General features: G+C 43.1%; 1 protein-coding gene and 1 long non-coding RNA gene across 8 annotated transcripts; both read right to left on the bottom strand.

The window, feature by feature from the left end:
* Positions 1-1,377: 1,377 nt before the first annotated feature.
* LOC127916170 (uncharacterized) lies at positions 1,378-14,122 on the bottom strand. Of its 5 annotated transcripts, none has more exons than XR_008093671.1 (8): positions 14,057-14,122; positions 13,801-13,896; positions 13,227-13,610; positions 12,209-12,848; positions 11,955-12,178; positions 11,345-11,504; positions 10,518-10,805; positions 1,378-10,346 (listed from the first exon to the last, which is right to left on the bottom strand). It is a non-coding gene; the product is annotated as an uncharacterized LOC127916170 (long non-coding RNA). The 5 variants fall into 5 exon arrangements; XR_008093672.1 differs by having other exon boundaries at positions 13,929-14,067; XR_008093670.1 differs by lacking the exon at positions 14,057-14,122 and having other exon boundaries at positions 13,801-14,049.
* A 632-nt stretch (positions 14,123-14,754) lies between these two features.
* On the bottom strand, positions 14,755-25,203 carry LOC118378214 (schwannomin-interacting protein 1-like). Of its 3 annotated transcripts, none has more exons than XM_052497636.1 (7): positions 24,761-25,203; positions 22,064-22,380; positions 21,313-21,452; positions 18,720-18,813; positions 18,434-18,580; positions 15,639-15,756; positions 14,755-15,362 (listed from the first exon to the last, which is right to left on the bottom strand). In XM_052497636.1, exons 2-7 carry the CDS (start codon positions 22,328-22,330, stop codon positions 15,262-15,264), a joined length of 867 nt encoding a protein of 288 aa, XP_052353596.1. In that variant the 5' UTR covers positions 22,331-22,380; positions 24,761-25,203; the 3' UTR covers positions 14,755-15,261. The 3 variants fall into 3 exon arrangements, with proteins under 3 accessions (XP_052353596.1, XP_052353597.1, XP_052353595.1); XM_052497637.1 differs by having other exon boundaries at positions 22,064-22,375; XM_052497635.1 differs by having other exon boundaries at positions 22,064-22,400; positions 24,761-25,202.
* Between the last annotated feature and the right edge of the window lie 1,967 nt (positions 25,204-27,170).

Raw genomic sequence — 27,170 nt, 5'->3', positions numbered from 1 at the left:
AGATAAGAATACGCTGTCTTCAAAATATGTACGCTACTATGTAGTTCTGTGTGTACAAAGATGGAACTCAGCCATTCAGTTGGCATCCGGCCTGCTACATTCTCCTGTTTCTCAGATGCCTTGCTCAAATGATGGACAATAAATAGCTCTTCATCCAATGTTGATACTTCTTTTTCTGGAACAGAGAGTGAAGGGAGAGAGACAAAAAGAGATGGGGAGACAGAGGGAAAGAGAGAGAGAAACTCCCAACAGTGGAACTATTTTACTAGCAATTCAAGCATAAATTCATACCATATCTCTGGTATGCTCCTGTACAAGGCATCTATATATATATATATATCTAGTGGTTCAGAATGGTAGGCCTTATTTCTTCTTTGGTGAGGTTTAACAGCGATTGGCATACAATATGTTGCATTACTTCCCCCAACTAACCATTACACTTTGTGATACAACATGGGGAAGGGGAACTGGGAAAAATAAAACAAAATAAATGTATATTTTTATTTTATAATTGTTTTATTTTTCCCAGTTCCTCTTCCCCATTTTGAGTCACATAATACTAATTCAAACCCCCTATACTCATTCAAACCCATTACCTTATACTACTACTTTAACCCGATCTGATCCTACCCCTGGCCAACGACCTGAGAAGACCGGGACACTACCAGTCAACACACCCTGTAACTTTTCTGAAGTCAAATCTCGTACCCCCAAGTACTTCTCTGCAGCTGCTACCACAACATCTATTTTCTGTGACTTACGCTGACTTACTTAGGGATTGGGATCAAGGGGATAGTCAGTCAACAACCTATGAAATTCCAGAAGGAAACAGTGTGTTTTTTTAGTTTTTTTAAGTGTAGTTTTCCATTCAAACAGCAGATTAGTATATGTACTTACACAACCAAAATTATCATTTACCCAGAGCTCAGAACTAAAAGCAACAACAACCTAAGCTAGGTCTTTACGGTCCACCAGTCTCACCTCACTTTCATTTGCGCAAACGGAAGGACAGAGTAGAGTAGGTCCCATTATCCATAGTTCCTGACAAGTGCTTGTGACATGACTATGGTCTCTAGATTGTAGAACGTGGATAATTAGATCATTGTTTTTAAATGGATATATGTATTTCTTGTTATAAATATGTGACTTGGGTCTTTGGGTCTTTGGCTGCTTTCTACCCAGCATTGATGTTGTCTGATATGTATGAACTGTAAAAAAAAAAAATATATATATATATATATATATATACTCTAGAATCTATTTAGTCGGCCACCAATTGTCCAAGTTCTTCCACTTAAAAAGATGAGGCCTGTAATTTTCATCATAGGTACACTTCAACTATGACAGAAAAAATGAGAAGAAAAAAAATCCAGAAAATCACATTGTAGGATATTTTATTAATTTATTTGCAAATTATGGTGGAAAATAAGTATTTGGTCACCTACAAACAAGCAAGATTTCTGGCTCTCACAGACCTGTAACTTCTTATTTAAGAGGCTCCTCTGTCCTCCACTCGTTACCTGTATTAATGGCACCTGTTTGAACTTGTTATTAAATCAAATGTATTTACATAGCCCTCCGTACATCAGCTGATATCTCAAAGTGCTGTACAGAAACCCAGCCTAAAACCCCAAACAGCAAGCAATGCAGGTGTAGAAGCACGGTGGCTAGGAAAAACTCCCTAGAAAGGACAAAACCTAGGAAGAAACCTAGAGAGGAACCAGGCTATGTGGGGTGGCCAGTCCTCTTCTGTCTGTCCCGGGTGGAGATTGTAACAGAACATGGCCAAGATGTTCAAATGTTCATAAATGGTCATAAATAATAATAATCACAGGCAGAACACTTGAAACTGGAGCAGCAAGGAGTCATCATGTCAGGTAGTCCTGAGGCATGGTCCTAGGGCTCAAGTCCTCCGAGAGAGAGAAAGAAAGAGAGAAAGAGAGAATTAGAGAGAGCATACTTAAATTAACACAGGACACCGGATAGGACAGGAGCAGTACTCCAGATATAACAAACTGACTCTAGCCCCCCGACACAAGACAGGAGGGGTTATCAGTATAAAAGACACTTGTCCACAACCTCAAACAGTCACACTCCAAACTCCACTATGGCCAAGACCAAAGAGCTGTCAAAGGACACCAGAAACAAAATTGTAGACCTGCACCAGGCTGGGAAGACTGAATCTGCAATTGGTAAGCAGCTTGGTTTGAAGAATTCAACTGTGGGAGCAATCATTAGGAAATGGAAGACATACAAGACCACTGATAATCTCCTTCGATCTGGGGCTCCACGCAAGATCTCACCCTGTGGGGTCAAAATGATCACAAGAACGGTGAACCAAAATCCCAGAATCACACGGGGGGACCTAGTGAATGACCTGCAGAGAGCTGGGACCAAAGTAACAAAGCCTACCATCAGCAAGGGCATTGAAGTAACTATAATTTTTTATCATAGGTACACTTCAACTGTGAGAGACGGAATCTAAAACAAAAATCCAGAAAATCACATTGTATGATTTTTAAGTAATTAATTTGCATTTTATTGCATGACATACGTATTTGATACATCAGAAAATCTGAACTTAATATTTGGTACAGAAACCTTTGTTTGCAATTCCAGAGATCATACGTTTCCTGTAGTTCTTGACCAGGTTTGCACACACTGCAGCAGGGATTTTGGCCCACTAATCCATACAGACCTTCTCCAGATCCTTCAGGTTTCGGGGCTGTCGCTGGGCAATACGGACTTTCAGCTCCCTCCAAAGATGTTCTATTGGGTTCAGGTCTGGAGACTGGCAAGGCCCCTCCAGGACCTTGAGATGCTGCTTACGGAGCCACTCCTTAGGTGCCCTGACTGTGTGTTTCGGGTCGCTGTCATGCTGGAAGACCTAGCCAAGACCCATCTTCAATGCTCTTACTGAGGGAAGGAGGTTATTGGCCAAGATCTCGCGATTCATGACTCCATCCATCCTCCCCTCAATACGGTGCAGTTGTCCTGTCCCCTTTGCAGAAAAGCATCCCCAAAGAATGATGTTTTCACCTCCATGCTTCACGGTTGGGATGGTGTTCTTGGGGTTGTACTCATCCTTCTTCTTCCTCCAAACACGGCGAGTGGAGTTTAGAACAAAAAGCTCTATTTTTGTCTCATCAGACCACATGACCTTCTCCCATTCCTCCTCTGGATCATCCAGATGGTCATTGGCAAACTTCAGACGGGCCTGGACATGCGCTGGCTTGAGCAGGGTGACCTTGAGTGTGCTGCAGGATTTTAATCCATGACAGCGTAGTGTGTTACTAATGGTTTTCTTTGAGACTGTGGTCCCAGCTCTCTTCAGGTCATGCACCAGGTCCTGCAGTGTAGTTCTGGGCTGATCCCTCACCTTCCTCATGATCATTGATGCCCTACGAGGTGAGATCTTGCATGGAGCCCCAGACCGAGGGTGATTGACCGTCATCTTGAACTTCATCCATTTTCTAATAATTGCGCCAACAGTTGTTGCCTTCTCACCAAGCTGCTTGCCTATTGTCCTGTAGCCCATCCCAGCCTTGTGCAGGTCTACAATTTTATCCCTGATGTCCTTACACCCTCTCTGGTCTTGGCCATTGTGGAGAGGTTGGAGTCTGTTTGATTGAGTGTGTGGACAGGTGTCTTTCATACAGGTAATGAATTCAAACAGGTGCAGTTAATACAGGTAATGAGTGGAGAACAGGAGGGCTTCTTAAAGAAAAACTAACAGGTCTGTGAGAGCTGGAATTCTTACTGGTTGGTAGGTGATCAAATACTTATGTCATGCAATAAAATGCAAAGGAATTACTTAAAAATCATACAATGTGATTTTTTGGATTTTTGTTTTAGATTCCGTCTCTCACAGTTGAAGTGTACCTATGATAAAAAATACAGACCTCTACATGCTTTGTAAGTAGGAAAACCTGCAAAGTCGGCAGTGTATCAAATACTTGTTCTCCCCACTGTATATATATATATAAACAGTTGAAGTCGGAAGTTTACATATACATATAAACTCAGTTTTTCACAATTCCTGACATTTAATCCTGTCTTGGCCAGTTAATTCCCTGTCTTGGTCAGTTAGGATCACAACTTTATTTTAAGATTGTGAAATGTCAGAATAATAGAAGAGAGAATGATTTATTTCAGCTTTTATTTCTTTTATCACATTCCCAGTGGGTCAGAAGTTTACATACGCTCAATTAGTATTTGGTAGCATTGCCATTCCTGCGGACAGAGCTGGTGTAACTGAGTCAGGTTTGTAGGCCTCATTGCCTGCACACGCCTTTTCAGTTCTGCCCACAAATTTTCTATAGTCAGGGCTTTGTGATGGCCACTCCAATACCTTGACTTTGTTGTCCTTAAGCCATTTTGACACAACTTTGGAAGTATGCTTGGGGTCATTGTCCATTTGGAAGACCCATTTGCGACCAAGCTTTAACTTCCTGATTGTTGTCTTGAGATGCTGCTTCAATATATCCACATAATCTTCCTCTCTCATGATGCCATCTATTTTGTGAAGTGCACCAGTCCCCCCTGCAGCAAAGCACCCCCACAACATGATTCCGCCACCCCCGTGCTTCACGGTTGGGATGGTGTTCTTCGGCTTGCAAGCCTCCCCCATGTTCCTCCAAACATAACGGTTCTATTTTTGTTTCATCAGACCAGAGGACATTTCTCCAAAAAGTACGATCTTTGTCCCCATGTGCAGTTGCAAACCGCAGTCTGGCATTTTTATGGTGGTTTAAGAGCAGTGACTTCTTCCTTGCTGAGCTGCCTTTCAGGTTATGTCGATATAGGACTTGTTTTACTGTGGATATAGATACTTTTGCACCTAGATACTTTTCCTCCAGCATCTTCACAAAGTCCTTTACTGTTGTTCTGGGATTGATTTGAACTTTTCGCACCAAAGTATGCTCAACTCTAGAAGACAGAACGCGTATCCTTCCTGAGAGGTATGACGGCTGCATGGTCCCATGGTGTTTATATTTGTGTACTACTGTTTGTACAGATGAACGTGGTACCTTCAGGCATTTGGAAATTGCTCCCAATGATGAACCAGACTTGTGGAGGTCTACAATTTGTGAGGTATTGCCTGATTTTGATATTCCCATGATGTCAAGAAAAGAGGCACTGAGTTTGAAGATAGGCCTTGAAATACATCCACAGGTCCACCTCCAATTGACTCAAATTATGTCAGTTAGCCTATCAGAAGCTTCTAAAGCCATGAAATAATTTTCTGGAATTTTCCAAGCTGTTTAAAGGCACAGTCAACTTTGTGTAAGTAAACTTCTGACCCACTGGAATTGTGATACAGTGAATTATAAGTGAAATAATCTGTCTGTAAACAATTGTTGGAAAGATTACTTGTGTCATGCACAAAGTAGATGTCCTAACCGACTTGCCAAAACTATAGTTTGTTAACAAGAAATTTGTGTAGTGGTTGAAAAACGAGTTTTAATGACTCCAACCTAAGTGTATGTAAACCTCCGACTTCAACTGTATATAGATACAGTGCCTTGAGAAAGTATTCGGCCCCCTTGAACTTTGCGACCTTTTGCCACATTACAGGCTTCAAACATAAATATATAAAACTGTATTTTTTTGTAAAGAATCAACAACAAGTGGGACACAATCATGAAGTGGAACAACATTTATTGGATATTTCAAACTTTTTTAACAAATCAAAAACTGAAATTGGGCGTGCAAAATTATTCAGCCCCCTTAAGTTAATACTTTGTAGCGCCACCTTTTGCTGCGATTACAGCTGTATGTCGCTTGGGGTATGTCTCTATCAGTTTTGCACATCGAGAGACTTGACATTTTTTCCCATTCCTCCTTGCAAAACAGCTCGAGCTCAGTGAGGTTGGATGGAGAGCATTTGTGAACAGCAGTTTTCAGTTCTTTCCACAGATTCTCGATTGGATTCAGGTCTGGACTTTGACTTGGCCATTCTAACACCTGGATATGTTTATTTTTGAACCATTCCATTGTAGATTTTGCTTTATGTTTTGGATCATTGTCTTGTTGGAAGACAAATCTCCGTCCCAGTCTCAGGTATTTTGCAGACTCCATCAGGTTTTCTTCCAGAATGGTCCTGTATTTGGCTCCATCCATCTTCCCATCAATCTTCCCTGTCCCTGCTGAAGAAAAGCAGGCCCAAACCATGATGCTGCCACCACCATGTGCAAACTTTAAACGACACTTTTTATGGATATCTTTAAGAAATGGCTTTCTTCTTGCCACTCTTCCATAAAGGCCAGATTTGTGCAATATACGACTGATTGTTGTCCTATGGACAGAGTCTCCCACCTCAGCTGTAGATCTCTGCAGTTCATCCAGAGTGATCATGGGCCTCTTGGCTGCATCTCTGATCAGTCTTCTCCTTGTATGAGCTGAAAGTTTAGAGGGATGGCCAGGTCTTGGTAGATTTGCAGTGGTCTGATACTCCTTCCATTTCAATATTATTGCTTGCACAGTTCTCCTTGGGATGTTTAAAGCTTGGGAAATCTTTTTGTATCCAAATCCGGCTTTAAACTTCTTCACAACAGTATCTCGGACCTGCCTGGTGTGTTCCTTGTTCTTCATGATGCTCTCTGCGCTTTTAACGGACCTCTGAGACTATCACAGTGCAGGTGCATTTATACGGAGACTTGATTACACACAGGTGGATTGTATTTATCATCATTAATCCTTTAGGTCAACATTGGATCATTCAGAGATCCTTACTGAACTTCTGGAGAGAGTTTGCTGCACTGAAAGTAAAGGGGCTGAATAATTTTGCACGCCCAATTTTTCAGTTTTTGATTTGTTAAAAAAGTTTGAAATATCCAATAAATGTTGTTCCACTTCATGATTGTGTCCCACATGTTGTTGATTCTTCACAAAAAAATACAGTTTTATATCTTTATGTTTGAAGCCTGAAATGTGGCAAAAGGTCGCAAAGTTCAAGGGGGCCGAATACTTTCGCAAGGCACTGTATATATATATATTATAGAATGTACCATGCCTTGCAAAAGTATTCATCCCCTTGGCATTTTTCCTATTTTCTTGCATTGCAACCTGTAATTTAAATAGATTTTTATTGGGATTTCATGTAATGGACAGATACAAAATAGTCCAAATTGGTGAAGTGAAATGAAAAAAATATATATTTCTCAAAAGATGATTATTTTTTAAACTGAAAATTGTTGCGTGCATATGTATTCACCCCATTTGCTATATATCTGTTATATCTGTTACATACGGTCACTGTCCCTTCCTCCCCCTTCCTCCTATTTTGCTTTTGCTGATCTAGACATTTGGTTTAGGCAAACTCTGACCAGGGCAAATCACACACACCCACACACACACCTCACAACAACCAGGCAATGTATACAATTTACATCCGTGCTATATACATTACGCAAACAGCTACTTATTTAATGAATCTATAGATACAGCTACATGCAAAATAGCACTAGCACACCTACATATGTATGTATCATTGACAACCTCTTTATTCAATAGAAAATTATTGTAGAATAGAACGTCAAAAAGAAGTGACATCAAACTCACTCCTGTGATGACGTGTAAATGCATGTAAACCAGCACACAATCCCAACGCTCCCTGTGTGTATGTGTGTGTATATCTACATTATGTGTGTGCATATGTATGCATGTGTGTGTATATCTATGTGTGTATGTCTATATCTGTGTGTGTGTGTGTATATCTATGTGAGTTTGTGTGTGTGTGTATATCTATGTGTGTCTGAATGTGTGTTTGTGTATATCTATGTGTGTGTGTGTGTGTGTATATCTATGTGAGTTTGTGTGTGTGTATATCTATGTGTATATCTATGTGAGTGTGTGTGTTTGTGTGTGTGTATATCTATGTGTGTGTGTGTGTGTGTACATCCATGTGAGTGTGTGTTTGTGTGTATATCTATGTGAGTGTGTGTATATCTATGTGTGTGTGTGTGTTTGTGTGTATATCTATGTGTGTGTGTATATCTATGTGTGTGTGTGTGTGTGTGTATATCCATGTGAGTGTGTGTGTATATCCATGTGAGTGTGTGTGTGTTTGTGTGTATATCTATGTGTGTGTGTATATCTATGTGTGTGTGTGTGTTTGTGTGTGTGTATATCCATGTGAGTGTGTGTGTATATCTATGTGTGTGTGTGTATATCTATGTGTGTATATCTATGTGTGTGTGTGTATATCTATGTGTGTATATCTATGTGTGTGTGTGTGTGTGTGTTTGTGTGTATATCTATCTGTGTGTGTGTGTGTGTGTGTGTGTATGTTTTGTAATTCTATGAATCTTACCCAGTTGATTAACTCACCCACCCGCCCAAATCTTAAATGCCCAGATAAATCTACCCTGATTGATTTGATGGCCTCTCTTTTAAATTGCACATTCAACAACTTACAAATAAATTTAAGCTGAAATTGGGATTTTATTTTAGGAATAAGGCCTGTTTTTCTTTTGAAGCCAGAAGGAGGCTAGTATCAGCTACATTTATGCCTTTACTAGACTATGGGGATATTTTATATATGAATGCTTCCACTCAGTGTTTGAGATCAATTGACACTCTTTACCATAGCACTTTGAGATTTATTTTACCCTGCAAAACCTTACGCACCACTGCACTTTGTATACCAGGGTTGGCTGGCCTTCTCTAGTCACTCGTAGGCTCAGTCACTGGTATACTTTTATTTACAAAGACATTTTAGGTTTACTGCCTTTTAATTTGTGCATTTTATTGTTCAGAAATGTGGTGAGTCGTCTCTTCGTTCGCTGGACTTTATCCTGCTAACTGTTCCAAATGTCCCAACTGAATTTGGTAAACGGGCTTTTATGTACTCTGCGCCATCGTCTTGGAACACCTTACAAAATACTTTTAAACTGGAAGAACTTGTCCCGATTGGTGTTTTTAAATCACTGATGAAGGATTTTGAGGCTGATTCCCTGACCTGTCAATGTTTTCAATTGACTGTTTTATACTCCTGTGAATTCAATGGTTTTTACTAGATTACTTGTAGTTTTTCATGTTGTCTGTCTGTAATATTTTTGTAATGACTTGGTGCTGCCTGTCTTGGCCAGGGCGCTCTTGAAAAATAGATTTTAATCTCAATGAGCCCTTCCTGGTTAAAAAAAAAAATATATATATATATATCTATATGTGTGTGTGTGTGTGTATATCTGTGTGTGTATATATCTCACTCCTGTGATGATGACGTGTAAATGCATGGAAACCAGCACACAATCCCAACGCTCCCTGTGTGTATGTGTGTGTATATCAACAGTATGTGTGCGCATATCTATGCATGTGTGTGTATATCTATCTATATGTGTGTTTGTGTATATCTGTGTGTGTGTGTTTGCGTGTATATCTATGTGTGTGTGTATATCTATGTGAGTGAATGTGTGAGTGTTTGTGTGTATATCTATGTGTGTGTGTGTGTGTATATATCTATGTGTGTGTGTGTATATCTATGTGTGTGTGTGTATATCTATGTGTGTGTGTATATATCTATGTGTGTGTGTGTATATATCTATGTGAGAGTGTTTGTGTGTGTGTATATCTATGTGAGTGTGTGTTTGTGTGTGTGTATATCTGTGTGTGTGTGTGGATATCTGGGTATGTATCTGTGTGTGTGTGTGTGTGTGTGTGTGTGTACATCTATGTGTGTGTGTGTATATCTCTGTGTGTGTATCTGTGTGTGTGTGTGTTACTCCCACACAGAACTGTATAATGTCAACAGTCCCCAACAGGAACCTTGCTCAGGGACCTTGTCGGTCGGCTGATCGGTAGACGTTGTTGTCATTACAACCACCAGGTATGCAGGCTGATATAATACTCCTTTCAATAGCCCCAAGTCATTGAGTTGAGCTGTGCTCACGCTACTTTGTTCTCCTGTGTGGTTTTAGTAATGTCCCTTTCTGTGACTGACTCCTTTGACGATCATCATACATGAAAACATGCAGGAGACAGAAGTGAAGACAATGAAATGTTTACCGACAACATTCATCTAAATGTGTCCAAACAACAAGAATAAAAACTAACCGGTAACACTTTGTTTGAACTCTACGTCATAACACTCATTATTATTATTATCTTATCTAACCAGGCAAGTCAGTTAAGAACAAATTATTATTTACAATGATGGCCTAGGAACAGTGGGTTAACTGCCTTGTTCAGGGGCAAAATGACAGATTTTTACCTTGTTAGCTCGGGGATTCGATCTTGCACCCTTTCAGTTACTGGCCCAACGCTCTAACCACTCGTCTACCTGCCGCCCCTACACTCTAACCACTAGTCTACCTGCCGCCCCTACAGACTAACCACTAGTCTACCTGCCGCCCCTACAGACTAACCACTCGTCTACCTGCCGCCCCTACACTCTAACCACTAGTCTACCTGCCGCCCCTACACTCTAACCACTAGTCTACCTGCCACCCCTACAGACTAACCACTACCTGTCTAACCTGCCTACCTGCCCCCCTACACTCTAACCACTCGTCTACCTGCCGCCCCTACACTCTAACCACTAGTCTACCTGCCGCCCCTACAGACTAACCACTAGTCTACCTGCCGCCCCTACACTCTAACCACTAGTCTACCTGCCGCCCCTACAGACTAACCACTAGTCTACCTGCCGCCCCTACAGACTAACCACTAGTCTACCTGCCGCCCCTACACTCTAACCACTAGTCTACCTGCCGCCCCTACACTCTAACCACTAGTCTACCTGCCGCCCCTACAGACTAACCACTAGTCTACCTGCCGCCCCTACACTCTAACCACTAGTCTACCTGCCGACAGCTAACCACTAGTCTACCTGCCGCCCCTACAGACTAACCACTAGTCTACCTGCCGCCCCTACAGACTAACCACTCGTCTACCTGCCGCCCCTACACTCTAACCACTAGTCTACCTGCCGCCCCTACACTCTAACCACTAGTCTACCTGCCGCCCCTACACTCTAACCACTAGTCTACCTGCCGCCCTACAGACTAACCACTAGTCTACCTGCCGCCCCTCACTCTAACCACTAGTCTACCTGCCGACTAACCACTACACTCTAACCACTAGTCTACCTGCCGCCCCTACAGACTAACCACTCTAACCAACCACTAGTCTACCTGCCGCCCCTACACTCTAACCACTAGTCTACCTGCCGCCCCTACACTCTAACCACTAGTCTACCTGCCGCCCTACAGACTACACTCTAACCACTAGTCTACCTGCCGCCCTACACTCTAACCACTAGTCTACCTGCCGCCCCTACAGACTACCACTCTAACCAACCACTAGTCTACCTGCCGCCCCTACACTCTAACCACTAGTCTACCTGCCGCCCCTACAGACTAACCACTAGTCTACCTGCCGCCCCTACACTCTAACCACTAGTCTACCTGCCGCCCCTACACTCTAACCACTAGTCTACATGCCGCCCCTACACTCTAACCACTAGTCTACCTGCCGCCCCTACACTCTAACCACTAGTCTACCTGCCGCCCCTACACTCTAACCACTAGTCTACAGACCAACCACTAGTCCCTTACACTCTAACCACTAGTCTACCTGCCGCCCTAACCACTTCTACACTCTAACCACTAGTCTACCTGCCGCCCCTACACTCTAACCACTAGTCTACCTGCCGCCCTACACTCTAACCACTACTACCTAAGACTAACCACTAGTCTACCTGCCGCCCCTACACTCTAACCACTAGTCTACCTGCCGCCCCTACAGACTAACCACTAGTCTAACCACTAGTCTACCTGCCGCCCCTACACTCTAACCACTAGTCTACCTGCCGCCCCTACACTCTAACCACTAGTCTACCTGCCGCCCCTACACTCTAACCACTAGTCTACCTGCCGCCCTACAGACTAACCACTAGTCTACCTGCCGCCCCTACACTCTAACCACTAGTCTACCTGCCGCCCACTAGTCACCTGCCGCCCCTACAGACTAACCACTAGTCTACCTGCCGCCCCTACACTCTAACCACTAGTCTACCTGCCGCCCCTACACTCTAACCACTAGTCTACCTGCCGCCCCTACAGACTAACCACTAGTCTACCTGCCGCCCCTACACTCTAACCACTAGTCTACCTGCCGCCCCTACACTCTAACCACTAGTCTACCTGCCGCCCCTACAGACTAACCACTAGTCTACCTGCTGCCCCTACACCAACCACTAGTCTACATGCCGCCCCTACACTCTAACCACTAGTCTACCTGCCGCCCCTACACTCTAACCACTAGTCTACCTGCCGCCCCTACACTCTAACCACTAGTCTACCTGCCGCCCCTACACTCTAACCACTAGTCTACCTGCCGCCCCTACACTCTAACCACTAGTCTACCTGCCGCCCCTACACTCTAACCACTAGTCTACCTGCCGCCCCTACACTCTAACCACTAGTCTACCTGCCGCCCTTACACTCTAACCACTAGTCTACCTGCCGCCCCTACACTCTAACCACTAGTCTACCTGCCGCCCCTACACTCTAACCACTAGTCTACCTACCACCCCTACACTCTAACCACTAGTCTACCTGCCGCCCCTACACTCTAACCACTAGTCTACCTGCCGCCCCTACACTCTAACCACTAGGCTACCTGCCGCCCCTACACTCTAAGCACTAGTCTACCTGCCACCCCTACACTCTAACCACTAGTCTACCTGCCGCCCCTACACTCTAACCACTAGTCTACCTGCCGCCCCTACACTCTAACCACTAGTCTACCTGCCGCCCCTACACTCTAACCACTAGTCTACCTGCCGCCCCTACACTCTAACCACTAGTCTACCTGCCGCCCCTACACTCTAACCACTAGTCTACCTGCCACCCTACACTCTAACACTAGTCTACCTGCCGCCCCTACACTCTAACCACTAGTCTACCTGCCGCCCTACACTCTAACCACTAGTCTACCTGCCGCCCCTACACTCTAAGCACTAGTCTACCTGCCACCCCTACACTCTAACCACTAGTCTACCTGCCACCCCTACACTCTAACCACTAGTCTACCTGCCACCCTACACTCTAACCACTAGTCTACCTGCCACCCCTACACTCTAACCACTAGTCTACCTGCCACCCCTACACTCTAAGCACTAGTCTACATGCCGCCCTACACTCTAACCACTAGTCTACCTGCCGCCCTTACACTCTAACCACTAGTCTACCTGCCGCCCTACACTCTAACCACTAGTCTACCTACCACCCCTACACTCTAACCACTAGTCTACCTGCCGCCCCTACACTCTAACCACTAGTCTACCTGCCGCCCCTACACTCTAACCACTAGTCTACCTGCCACCCCTACACTCTAACCACTAGTCTACCTGCCGCCCCTACACTCTAACCACTAGTCTACCTGCCGCCCCTACACTCTAACCACTAGTCTACCTGCCGCCCCTACACTCTAAGCACTAGTCTACCTGCCACCCCTACACTCTAACCACTAGTCTACCTGCCACCCCTACACTCTAACCACTAGTCTACCTGCCACCCCTACACTCTAACCACTAGTCTACCTGCCGCCCCTACACTCTAACCACTAGTCTACCTGCCGCCCTTACACTCTAAGCACTAGTCTACCTGCCGCCCCTACACTCTAACCACTAGTCTACATGCCGCCCCTACACTCTAACCACTAGTCTACCTGCCGCCCTACACTCTAACCACTAGTCTACCTACCACCCCTACACTCTAACCACTAGTCTACCTGCCGCCCTACACTCTAACCACTAGTCTACCTGCCGCCCCTACACTCTAACCACTAGTCTACCTGCCACCCCTACACTCTAACCACTAGTCTACCTGCCACCCCTACACTCTAACCACTAGTCTACCTGCCACCCCTACACTCTAACCACTAGTCTACCTGCCGCCCCTACACTCTAACCACTAGTCTACCTGCCACCCCTACACTCTAACCACTAGTCTACATGCCGCCCTTACACTCTAACCACTAGTCTACCTGCCGCCCCTACACTCTAACCACTAGTCTACCTGCCGCCCTTACACTCTAACCACTAGTCTACCTGCCACCCCTACACTCTAACCACTAGTCTACCTGCCACCCCTACACTCTAACCACTAGTCTACATGCCGCCCTTACACTCTAACCACTAGTCTACCTGCCACCCCTACACTCTAACCACTAGTCTACCTGCCGCCCCTACACTCTAACCACTAGGCTACCTGCCACCCCTACACTCTAAGCACTAGTCTACCTGCCGCCCCTACACTCTAACCACTAGTCTACCTGCCACCCCTACACTCTAACCACTAGTCTACCTGCCACCCCTACACTCTAACCACTAGTCTACCTGCCACCCCTACACTCTAACCACTAGTCTACCTGCCACCCCTACACTCTAACCACTAGTCTACCTGCCACCCCTACACTCTAACCACTAGTCTACCTGCCACCCCTACACTCTAACCACTAGTCTACCTGCCACCCCTACACTCTAACCACTAGTCTACCTGCCACCCCTACACTCTAACCACTAGTCTACCTGCCGCCCCTACACTCTAACCACTAGTCTACCTGCCGCCCCTACACTCTAACCACTAGTCTACCTGCCGCCCCGGTAGCCTAGTGGTTAGATGATTATTATGCTATCAGAATCAGCTTTATTTGGTGTAATATGACGCATAGTTCGAATAATGTGCTAAGCAAACAACCATTACATTTCAACACTTGGCTGACAATGACATTAGAGCTAGATCGATCCATGGGAAGCAATGGTCATTTATTAATCCCTTATGATATTCCAGTTATTTCCCCCTAAAACACGAAAACATTAACAGTCCAGACATACACATTTGATTACCCACAAACAAAAAAAACAGAGGGAAAACAAAACTGGTCGACGTGATGTCATAATGAATGTAAAACTGGTTGTAATGATGTCATTTCAACCAGTTTTGCTCACTGGGTATAAAAAGAAAAAGAAAACGCTGTGCAATTCAATTCAAAAGTCTTTAGGAGTGATGCAGTCTCTTTCACAGTGATTTGACTCATCCTTTCGTTTGAAGAAGCGGCGACTAATCCGTCATGGATTAATTGTGACATCACCGACACCAGGATTCCGTTTTATGTGATGACACTCACCATAGAATTAGAATGATTAGATGGATTCTATAGTGATGGGCCTTCTCATAGAGATTGAACCCTGGAGAGGAATTTCTAGTACGAAATCTGCGGCACAAACTGTCCCCCATCTTGCCTGGGACTGGGTCAGAGTGATGTCATATCCTGTACCTCCAGCAGCATGGCGTCCTGTTCCGTCCTCAGCTGGTCTCGAGCCTGAAGGTGAACCACCAGCTCAGTGCTCAGGTCTGATGACACACACACACACACACACACACACACACACACACACACACACACACACACACACACACACACACACACACACACACACACACACACACAAAATGTAAGGTCAAAGGCAGTGTTTAACAGATAATTTGACAAAGGGGAAATTAAGGTAAAATAACGAGGTTGGTATAACTTCTTAATGAAAAAGGTGAAATATACTGCATCTATTAAGTATAATGTAGCCTATATCTAATATCAAAGTATATCCAGTGTATTAGCCGAGTGACCGTCACCTTGTATTGCCTTATTGAGAGAGTTTCTGTGAGTGTTGAGTTCTTTGAGACTGGAGGCCTGCAGGTCACTATGGTCTCGCTTTCTATTCTTCAACAGTGGATCACCACACACTAGGCTCTGAGACACAGGGGACATGGTGAAGGGCAGAATAACTGGTTAGACTCTGAGACACAGGGGACAGAGTGATGGGCAGAATAACTGGTTAGACCCTGAGATACAGGGGACAGAGTGAAGGGCAGAATAACTGGTTAGACCCTGAGACACAGGGGACATGGTGAAGGGCAGAATAACTGGTTAGACTCTGAGACACAGGGGACAGAGTGATGGGCAGAATAACTGGTTAGACCCTGAGACACAGGGGACATGGTGAAGGGCAGAATAACTGGTTAGACTCTGAGACACAGGGGACAGAGTGAAGGGCAGAATAACTGGTTAGACCCTGAGGGGACAGAAGTGAAGGGCAGACTGGTTAGACTCTGAGACACAGGGGACAGAGTGAAGGGCCTGGTGAGACACAGGGGACAGAGTGAAGGGCATAAGACACAGGGGACATGGTGAGACCCCTGAGACACAGGGGACATGGTGAAGGGCAGAATAACTGGTTAGACTCTGAGACACAGGGGACAGAGTGAAGGGCAGAATAACTGGTTAGACCCTGAGACACAGGGGACAGAGTGAAGGGCAGAATAACTGGTTAGACCCTGAGACACAGGGGACAGAGTGAAGGGCAGAATAACTGGTTAGACCCTGAGACACAGGGGACAGGTGAAGGGCAGAATAACTGGTTAGACCCTGAGACACAGGGGACAGAGTGAAGGGCAGAATAACAGAGCCTGAGACACAGGGACAGAGTGAGAATAACTGGTTAGACCCTGAGACACAGGGGACAGAGTGAAGGGCAGAATAACTGGTTAGACTCTGAGACACAGGGGACAGAGTGAAGGGCAGAATAACTGGTTAGACTCTGAGACACAGGGGACAGAGTGAAGGGCAGAATAACTGGTTAGACTCTGAGACACAGGGGACAGAGTGAAGGGCAGAATAACTGGTTAGACTCTGAGACACAGGGGACATGGTGAAGGGCAGAATAACTGGTTAGACTCTGAGACACAGGGGACAGAGTGAAGGGCAGAATAACTGGTTAGACCCTGAGACACAGGGGACAGAGTGAAGGGCAGAATAACTGGTTAGACCCTGAGACACAGGGGACAGAGTGAAGGGCAGAATAACTGGTTAGACCCTGAGACACAGGGGACAGAGTGAAGGGCAGAATAACTGGTTAGACTCTGAGACACAGGGGACAGAGTGAAGGGCAGAATAACTGGTTAGAACCTGAGACACAGGGGACATGGTGAAGGGCAGAATAAATGGTTAGACCCTGAGACACAGGGGACAGAGTGAAGGGCAGAATAAATGGTTAGACCCTGAGACACAGGGGACATGGTGAAGGGCAGAATAAATGGTTAGACCCTGAGACACAGGGGACAGAGTGAAGGGCAGAATAAATGGTTAGACCCTGAGACACAGGGGACATGGTGAAGGGCAGAATAACTGGTTAGACCCTGAGACACAGGGGACAGAGTGAAGGGCAGAATAAATGGTTAGACCCTGAGACACAGGGGACATGGTGAAGGGCAGAATAACTGGTTAGACCCTGAGACACAGGGGACAGAGTGAAGGGCAGAATAACTGGTTAGACCCTGAGACACAGGGGACAGAGTGAAGGGCAGAATAACTGGTTAGACCCTGAGACACAGGGGACAGAGTGAAGGGCAGAATAACTGGTTAGACCCTGAGACACAGGGGACAGAGTGAAGGGCAGAATAACTGGTTAGACCCTGAGACACAGGGGACAGAGTGAAGGGCAGAATAACTGGTTAGACCCTGAGACACAGGGGACAGAGTGAAGGGCAGAATAACTGGTTAGACCCTGAGACACAGGGGACAGAGTGAAGGGCAGAATAAATGGTTAGACCCTGAGACACAGGGGACAGAGTGAAGGGCAGAATAAATGGTTAGACCCTGAGACACAGGGGACAGAGTGAAGGGCAGAATAACTGGTTAGACCCTGAGACACAGGGGACAGAGTGAAGGGCAGAATAACTGGTTAGACCCTGAGACACAGGGGACAGAGTGAAGGGCAGAATAACTGGTTTGACCCTGAGACACAGGGGACAGAGTGAAGGGCAGAATAACTGGTTAGACCCTGAGACAGTGAAGGGCAGAATAACTGGTTAGACTCTGAGACACAGGGGACAGAGTGAAGGGCAGAATAACTGGTTAGACCCTGAGACACAGGGGACAGAGTAAAGGGCAGAATAACTGGTTAGACTCTGAGACACAGGGGACAGAGTGAAGGGCAGAATAACTGGTTAGACCCTGAGACACAGGGGACAGAGTGAAGGGCAGAATAACTGGTTAGACCCTGAGACACCGGGGACAGAGTGAAGGGCAGAATAACTAGTTAGACTCTGAGACACAGGAGACAGAGTGAAGGGCAGAATAACTGGTTAGACCCTGAGACAGTGAAGGGCAGAATAACTGGTTAGACTCTGAGACACAGGGGACAGAGTGAAGGGCAGAATAACTGGTTAGACCATAAGACACAGGGGACATGGTGAAGGGCAGAATATACGATAACTAAAGATAAAACCGAAGAACCAAACACTGTGGGCCTCGAGGACAGTACGATGATCAGCCCTTAGTCCCTCCTTCCTAACCACTCCAGTAGAGGTCAAGGGTTGTATCAGAAGGCAAGGGAAAGCATATTGCTTCAACCTATACTCTCTCTCACCTTCCGTTTCTGTTCTGTTCTCAGTTTGTTTTTGAGTGCACTCAGCGCAGCCTTGAAGCCTGATGATTTGCTTTTGGTTGCAGCTGGGGACTGGGGCTGCTGGGACACCTGCACGCCGGAACCATTCTTTACCACCATTTTGGAATTCTGTAGTGGCCAAAACAAAATGGTGACAGGGCTTTAAGATCGAGATTTGGAATTAAAATAAAACATTATTTTCTTTCTGATTGATATTAGTTGTAGCACTCTACCTATGACTGACCGTACCTTTTGAGGGTGTACTTACCTTTGTGCAAATCGTTACCCCAGAATCCTCCTCCTCTTCTTCGCTCCCGCTGTCATTGATGAAGCACAGCTGGAGGTTCATCTGATTTGAAAGACTGAGGAGGACGAACCATTTTTTTTGTTGGTGTTAGAATCATGAACAAATCCCACTTGTGTGATGAAACGGCGGGAGAAGCGTAAAGGTCAAAGGTGAGACACAAACTCACAACCTTGTGGGCAAGAATCAGTCTATACTGTAGTTTTATTTGAGTAAATCGGTCTAGATGTAGTTTTAGTTGATTCATCGGTCTAGATGTAGTTTTATTTCAGTAAATCTGTCGAGATGTAGTTTTATTTTAGTAATCGATCTAGATGTAGTTTTAGTTGATTCATCGATCTAGATGTAGTTTTAGTTGATTCATCGGTCTAGATGTAGTTGATTCATCGGTCCAGATGTAGTTTTATTTTAGTAAATCGGTCTAGATGTAGTTTTAGTTTATTCGTTGGTCTAGATGTCGTTTTAGTTTATTCATCGGTCTAGATGTCGTTTTAGTTTATTCATCGGTAAAGATGTTGTTTTAGTTTATTCATCGGTAAAGATGTCGTTTTAGTTTATTCGTCGGTCTAGATGTTGTTTTAGTTTATTCATCGGTCTAGATGTCGTTTTAGTTTATTCGTCGGTCTAGATGTCGTTTTAGTTTATTCATCGGTAAAGATGTCGTTTTAGTTTATTCATCGGTAAAGATGTCGTTTTAGTTTATTCATCGGTAAAGATGTCGTTTTAGTTTATTCATCGGTCTAGATGTCGTTTTAGTTTATTCGTCGGTCTAGATGTCGTTTTAGTTTATTCATTGGTAAAGATGTCGTTTTAGTTTATTCATCGGTAAAGATGTCGTTTTAGTTTATTCATCGGTAAAGATGACGTTTTAGTTTATTCATCGGTAAATATGTAGTTTTAGTTTATTCGTCGGTAAGATGTCGTTTTAGTTTATTCATCGGTCTAGATGTCGTTTTAGTTTATTCATCGGTAAAGATGACGTTTTAGTTTATTCATCGGTCTAGATGTCGTTTTAGTTTATTCATCGGTAAATATGTCGTTTTAGTTTATTCATCGGTCTAGATGTCGTTTTAGTTTATTCATTGGTAAAGATGTCGTTTTAGTTTATTCATCGGTCTAGATGTCGTTTTAGTTTATTCATCGGTCTAGATGTCGTTTTAGTTTATTCATCGGTAAAGATGACGTTTTAGTTTATTCATCGGTAAATATGTAGTTTTAGTTTATTCGTCGGTAAGATGTCGTTTTAGTTTATTCATCGGTCTAGATGTCGTTTTAGTTTATTCATCGGTAAAGATGACGTTTTAGTTTATTCATCGGTAAATATGTAGTTTTAGTTTATTCGTCGGTAAGATGTCATTTTAGTTTATTCATCGGTCTAGATGTCGTTTTAGTTTATTCATCGGTCTAGATGTCGTTTTAGTTTATTCATCGGTAAAGATGTCGTTTTAGTTTATTCATCGGTCTAGATGTCGTTTTAGTTTATTCATCGGTAAATATGTAGTTTTAGTTTATTCATCGGTCTAGATGTCGTTTTAGTTTATTCATCGGTCTAGATGTCGTTTTAGTTTATTCATCGGTCTAGATGTGGTTTTAGTTTATTCATCGGTCTAGATGTCGTTTTAGTTTATTCATCGGTAAAGATGTCATTTTAGTTTATTCATTGGTAAAGATGTCGTTTTAGTTTATTCATCGGTCTAGATGTCGTTTTAGTTTATTCATCGGTAAAGATGTCATTTTAGTTTATTCATTGGTAAAGATGTCGTTTTAGTTTATTCATTGGTAAAGATGTCGTTTTAGTTTATTCATTGGTAAAGATGTCGTTTTAGTTTATTCATTGGTAAAGATGTCGTTTTAGTTTATTCATCGGTAAAGATGTCGTTTTAGTTTATTCATCGGTAAAGATGTCGTTTTAGTTTATTCATCGGTCTAGATGTCGTTTTAGTTTATTCATCGGTCTAGATGTCGTTTTAGTTTATTCATTGGTAAAGATGTCGTTTTAGTTTATTCATCGGTAAAGATGTCGTTTTAGTTTATTCATCGGTAAAGATGTCGTTTTAGTTTATTCATCGGTAAAGATGTCGTTTTAGTTTATTCATCGGTCAAGATGTCATTTTAGTTTATTCATCGGTAAAGATGTCATTTTAGTTTATTCATTGGTAAAGATGTCATTTTAGTTTATTCATCGGTAAAGATGTCGTTTTAGTTTATTCATTGGTAAAGATGTCATTTTAGTTTATTCATCGGTAAAGATGTCATTTTAGTTTATTCATTGGTAAAGATGTCATTTTAGTTTATTCATCGGTAAAGATGTCGTTTTAGTTTATTCATTGGTAAAGATGTCGTTTTAGTTTATTCATTGGTAAAGATCTCGTTTTAGTTTATTCATTGGTAAAGATGTCGTTTTAGTTTATTCATTCAACAAAGACAAAACAAAGACATCATGTTTATCAATGCCAGGGTTGCTGCATTACTATCTGGCTGGGGACTGTACTTTCACTATACTGTTTAACAACACGATCATAACATGATGTTTCGTAGACAGCATCATGCTTCGTACCGAGCGGTCAGGGCTGTCACGCGGCTATTGCAGTCCTCCGCCTCTCCTCCATCCTCCCAGCTATCTTTACTCTTCTCTCGACCTCTCTCTCCTGGCAGGCTCATGGACAGCATCTTCCCTCGATCCAGGACACTGGAAGACTAGAAATTAATTAGATTTAGGAAGCGCAAGATATGGAGGGTATCCCTTGTATGTAAAACCTTTAGTTACTGACTATAACTTTAGTCACTAACTATTGTGTATGTGGTATCTTTCAACCAGAGATGTTAACTCACGTAAACACTGTTTCAGCACCTGAGTGTTGAGTCACCTATATTCTATTTCAGAAACATACTTTAAAAGTAAAGGGAGCGGTACTTTATTCACTGTGACCAGCGTTTACCCATGTTATGTTATGTTCTACTACATCACTGCTTTCAATGCAAAACTAGCCACTGAACAGAGCACTTGACTTATTGAAATTCCATTCATGGAAACGTCATGGAAACGTTTGTTTGTAACACAGCTTCACTGACACACATAGCACACTTCCCTCCAACAAACAGACCACAGGCCTAAACTGCATCACCTGTCCCCATCCACAAGTAACTGACAGTATTCAAACCCTGACCCTTGCCTTCTCCCACCTCATCCCCCTCTGCTCTCTATGTCCCCATCTCCTCTCCCTGTCCAAAAACACCTGCCCATCCATAAATAACAGACAGCATTCAACTGTAACCTCTAACACACATACACACACACATACACACACCTTTGTCTTCTCTCTCTTTCCCTCTTCCTGTTTCTCTAGCTCGGCGATGCGCAGGCTCAGCGCCTCCCAGTGCATTATGGGTAGGCCCAGGTCATCCTCTCCGTACGAGCCCTCCTGCCACACCAACGCTGCTCCCTCTGCATCTTCATCATCCTCCTCCTCTTCATCACCTTCCTCTTCAGCCTCGCTCTCTTTCTCCTCTTCCTCCATCTCGTCGCTCTCTTTCTCCTCTCCCCGCTCCCCCTCTCTCTCCTTTACTCCCTCCATCTCTTGTGTCAGTAGGAGAGAGTTCCAGGGTGGGTAGATTTCACACTGCTCTGGGGAGGACGGGACAGTTCTGTTGGTATAACAGAAACACTAAATAGTTGTTTATTAATACTTTATAAACAGGCTATAAATAAATGTGAACCTACTGTTAAAACAACTATATTACACTGCTTGGTGTTAGGCCTGCTACTTCAAAATTATGATATGCAAGGAGACAATTTGACTTTGAAGAAGCTATAAACATTATTCAAAGGAACATTTTAGGATGACTTGAAGTTAGTGACAACAGAGGAGACAAGATACGTTTGTTTTTAAAAATATACATTTTTTTTTACCTTTAACTAGGCAAGTCAGTTAAGAACAAACGCTTATTTACAATGACGGCCTACCCCGGCCAAACCCTAACCCGGACAATGCTGGGCCAATTGTGCGCCGCCCTATGGGACTCCCAATCATGGCTGGTTGTGATACAGCCTGGAATCGAACCAGGGTATGTAGTGACGTCTTGAGCACTGAGATGCAGTGCCTTAGACTGCTGCACCACTCGGGAGCCCATGGAAAATTGACATGGAACATACTGAATCCTTGGAAAACTAATATCAAGAGTTCCAATGTACTAATGATACTATGCTAACAGTGTCTATTATGTGGCAAAAGCAGTAGTGTAAAGTACTTAAGTAAAAATACTTTAAAGTACTAAACACTAGCCTCAACGTCAACAGTGAAGAGGCGACTCTGGGATGCTGGCCTTCTAGGCAGAGTTGCAAAGAAAAAGTCATATCTCAGACTGGCCTATAAAAAGAAAAGATTAAGATGGGCAAAAGAACACAGACACTGGACAGAGGAACTCTGCCTAGAAGGCCAGCATCCCAGAGTCGCCTCTTCACTGTTGATGTTGAGACTGGTGTTTTACGGGTACTATTTAATGAAACTACCAGCGGAGGACTTGTGAGGCATCTATTTCTCAAACTAGACACTCTAATGTACTTGTCCTCTTGCTCATTTGTGCCCCGGGGCCTCCCACTCCTTTTCATTCTGGTTAGGGACAGTTTGCACTGTTCTGTGAAGGGAGTAGTACACAGCGTTGTATGAGATATTCAGTTTCTTGGCAATTTCTTGCATGGAATAGCCTTCATTTCTCAGAACAGAGAGTTTCAGAAGAAAGTACTTTGTTTCTGGCCATTTTGAGCCTGTAATCGAACCCACAAATTATGATGCTCCAAATACTCAACTAGTCTAAAGAAGTCCAGTTTTATTGCTTCTTTAATCAGAACAACAGTTTTCAGCTGTGCTAACATAATTAATTGCAAAAGGGGTTTCTAATGATCAATTAGCCTTTTAAAATGACAAACTTGGATTAGCTAATACAACATGCCATTAGAACACAGGAGTGATGGTTGCTGATAATGGGCCTCTGTACGCCTATATAGATAACTTTAAAAATCATCCGTTTCTAGCTACAATAGTAATTTACAACATTAACAATGTCTACACTGTATTTCTGATTCATTTGATGTTATTTTAACGGACCAAAAATGTGCTTTTCTTTAAAAAACAAGGACATTTCTAAGTGACCCCAAACGTTTGAACGGTAGTGTATATATATATATATACAGTGCATTTGGAAATTATTCAGACCCCTTGACTTTTTCCACATTTTGTTATGTTACAGTCTTCTTCTGAATTGTATTAAATTGTTCCCCCGCTCATCAATCTACACACAATACCCCATAATGATGAAGCAAAACAGGTTTCGATTCAATTTTAGCAAATGTATTTCATTTTTTTTTTTACATAAGTATTCAGACCATTTTCCTTTGTTGTAGCATCTTGGCAGCGATTACAGCCTCGGGTCTTGGGTATGATGCTACAAGCCCACCCATGGCTATACCCCTGCCCAGTCATGTGGAATCCGTAGATTAGGGAATAATGATTTCATTTCAATTGACTGATTTCCTTATATCAGTGTAAAATCGTCAATTGTTGCATGTTGCGTTAATTTTGTTCAGCGTAAACATGTATATGTATACTACGGACTCTGACATTGCTCGTCCTAATATTTCTCAAATCCATTATTTTACTTTTAGATGTGTGTGTATTGTTAGGTATCACTGCACCGTTGGAGCTTGGAACACAAGCACTTCGCTACACCCTGCAATAACATCTGCTAAATATGTGTATGCGACCAATAACATTTGATCTGACGTGTGTACAGTGCAAGACTGCATAATCACATGAATAAAGTTATATCAAGGAAAAGTGTTTTCAAGACTGAAACACCAGAAAGGCGACAGTAAGTGAGTGTCTAGGGGAAGCCTAGAGAAAACGAGAAGTGACACATGACACGTATCGATAGAAGTAGGACATAAGTATATTGTTTAGTTAGCCAGTGATCGATTGTGTAACCCAATAGCTATCAGAATCACTTACCAAATTGCCCCGCGAGTAGAAACTTCGTGACCTGTCAAACCGTGGGAGACGATGATTGTGCCCACATAGAAAGTTATCTCTTCCTTGAGAAAAAAAAATCTTCCTAGCTCCCTTTATTCCCCTTCCTTCCTTCTCTCCCTCCTTTACTTTCCACCCTTATTTTCATTCCCCGGTTCTTTCATTCTGAATTTCTTGCTCACTTTAACCGGAGTAGGGCGTTGAACTGTAAAGACTATCCAACGTGTTCTGCGGTTATGATTGAAATGATCGTTTGTTACAAGTGGCGCAGTTACATTAGTAGCCTAAAAGTTATAACGGTTTTTAGTAGCCAAGAAAATCCACTAATTTGTGCGCCAAAACAATAAAAGCAAAAGTGTAAACCTTCAGGAATTTCACGGCTTTTCGGTAAGGACACACAGGGAGCAAGAGAGACGAAGGGTGGAGAGAAATGACCGGCTGAAGAAGTAACGAACAATTGCTAGGTATCCAATTTCACCGTTTTTACTGGACTACTGACATTCAACCGAACTGAAGAAAGTACATTTGATTGGGTGACTTTAAATTCTGATTGACAGGGAGATGACAGCAAGGAGAACACAGACAATTGTTAGTGAACTGTGTTTAGTAACTTCGTAGGCTATTCCCTTCGTACCATTTGTTTCTGGGCAAGAAGTCACACGCCAGCAAATCCTTACAAGTTGATAATATATGCACACTAATAATTCGATGTTGAAATTATTATGGCTCTAGGCAGGTTATGCAATAGGGTGTAAACACTTTACTCTGTTTATGTTAGTCGATGTAAGGTGAAAATACATCGATTAAATATATTCTGAAAGTGAATACATTCTGTGATTCTAATGCAGTTTCTTTTTTATGCAGAAGTTTAGGTCTAACTATTGTGATTCTCGCCACAATTTGAATTCTTTCACATGGAGCTGATTTATTTGCATGTAATCTATTATCTTTATTAATGATTTGGTTTAAATCCCTCTAAAACCAAGGGATTAGTTAAATGTCATTATGTCATCGTAGTGGAGATGATTTACGATGACTGGTGTGTGTGTGTGTGCGTGTATGTGGGTGACAAGACAGGAACAGTGACGCCCAGTTTTAGGCCTTATTAAGGGTGATTCCTCACGTACGTAATCCTCTATTTCTGTGCTTACACTGCCGTCTTGTGGCCAAACCAAGACACTACAACCTCCTTTACGAAACACGCAAAATGTATAGATTGTAATTTATTAGAAACTGGAAGAGGTTAAATGTGTTAAATATGTATTTTGTCTTGTACATGTACTTAGTATATACTGCAGTCAGAGGGAAAATGAATACTTGTACAATACTTGTACAGTACAGTGCAGTCAGGCACCTGAGTGGTGTAGTGGTCTAAGGCACTGCATCTCAGTGCAAGATGCGTCACTATAGTCCCTGGTTTGAATCCAGGCTGAATATCATCTGGTCATGATTGGGAGTCCCATAGGGCGGTGTGCAATTGGCCCAATGTCACCAGGGTAGGCTGGCACTGTAAGTAAGAATTTGTTCTGACTTTCCTAGTTAATTAAAGACTGAATAAAAAATAGCACAGTGAAGCTTATGATTTTGGTAGACTCAGCAATACGTTTAATTTAACCAGGCAAGTCCGTTAAGAACAAACTCTTTATGCACAATGACAGCCTACCCCAGACGACGCTGGGCGTCACACTATGGGACTCCCAATCACCACAGGTTGTGATACAGCCTGGAATCAAACCAGGGTCTCTAGTGATACCTCTTGCACCGAGATGTAGTGCCTTAGACCGCTGCACCACTCGGGAGCCACGCTTTGCTTTTATCACAAATTGACCTTCCACAGTAAAGATATACAGTATACTGGGTTGTATAGACTGTAGGCAATATGATTTGGGTTATCAGTCTGTTTGTTGTGACATTTTCCTCAAATTATCCAATGTAATGATGAGAGTTAAAATAAATCTAAAATGACTCTGTATCACAGGTCAGAGAGAGAGACTAAAATCAAATACAATTTTATTAGTCACATACACAAACTCAGCAAAAGAAGAAATGTCCTCTCACTGTCAACTGCGTTTATTTTCAGCAAACTTAACATGTGTAAATATTTGTATGAACATAACAAGATTCAAGAACTGAGACATAAACTGAACAAGTTCCACAGACATGTGACTAACAGAAATGGAATAATGTGTCCCTGAACAAATGGGGGGGTCAAAATCAAAAGTAACAGCCAGTATCTGGTGTGGCCACCAGCTGCAATAAGTTCTGCAGTGCATCTCCTCCTCATGGACCGCACCAGATTTGCCAGTTCTTGCTGTGAGATGTTACCCCACTCTTCAACCAAGGCACCTGCAAGTTTCCGGACATTTCTGGGGGGATTGGCCCTAGCCCTCAC

The sequence above is a fragment of the Oncorhynchus keta genome, chromosome 35 (genome assembly GCF_023373465.1).
Source record: "Oncorhynchus keta strain PuntledgeMale-10-30-2019 chromosome 35, Oket_V2, whole genome shotgun sequence".
NCBI lineage: Eukaryota > Metazoa > Chordata > Actinopteri > Salmoniformes > Salmonidae > Oncorhynchus > Oncorhynchus keta.
The sequence above is the reverse complement of the archived record's forward strand: the minus strand, read 5'-3'. Positions and strand labels throughout refer to the sequence as shown.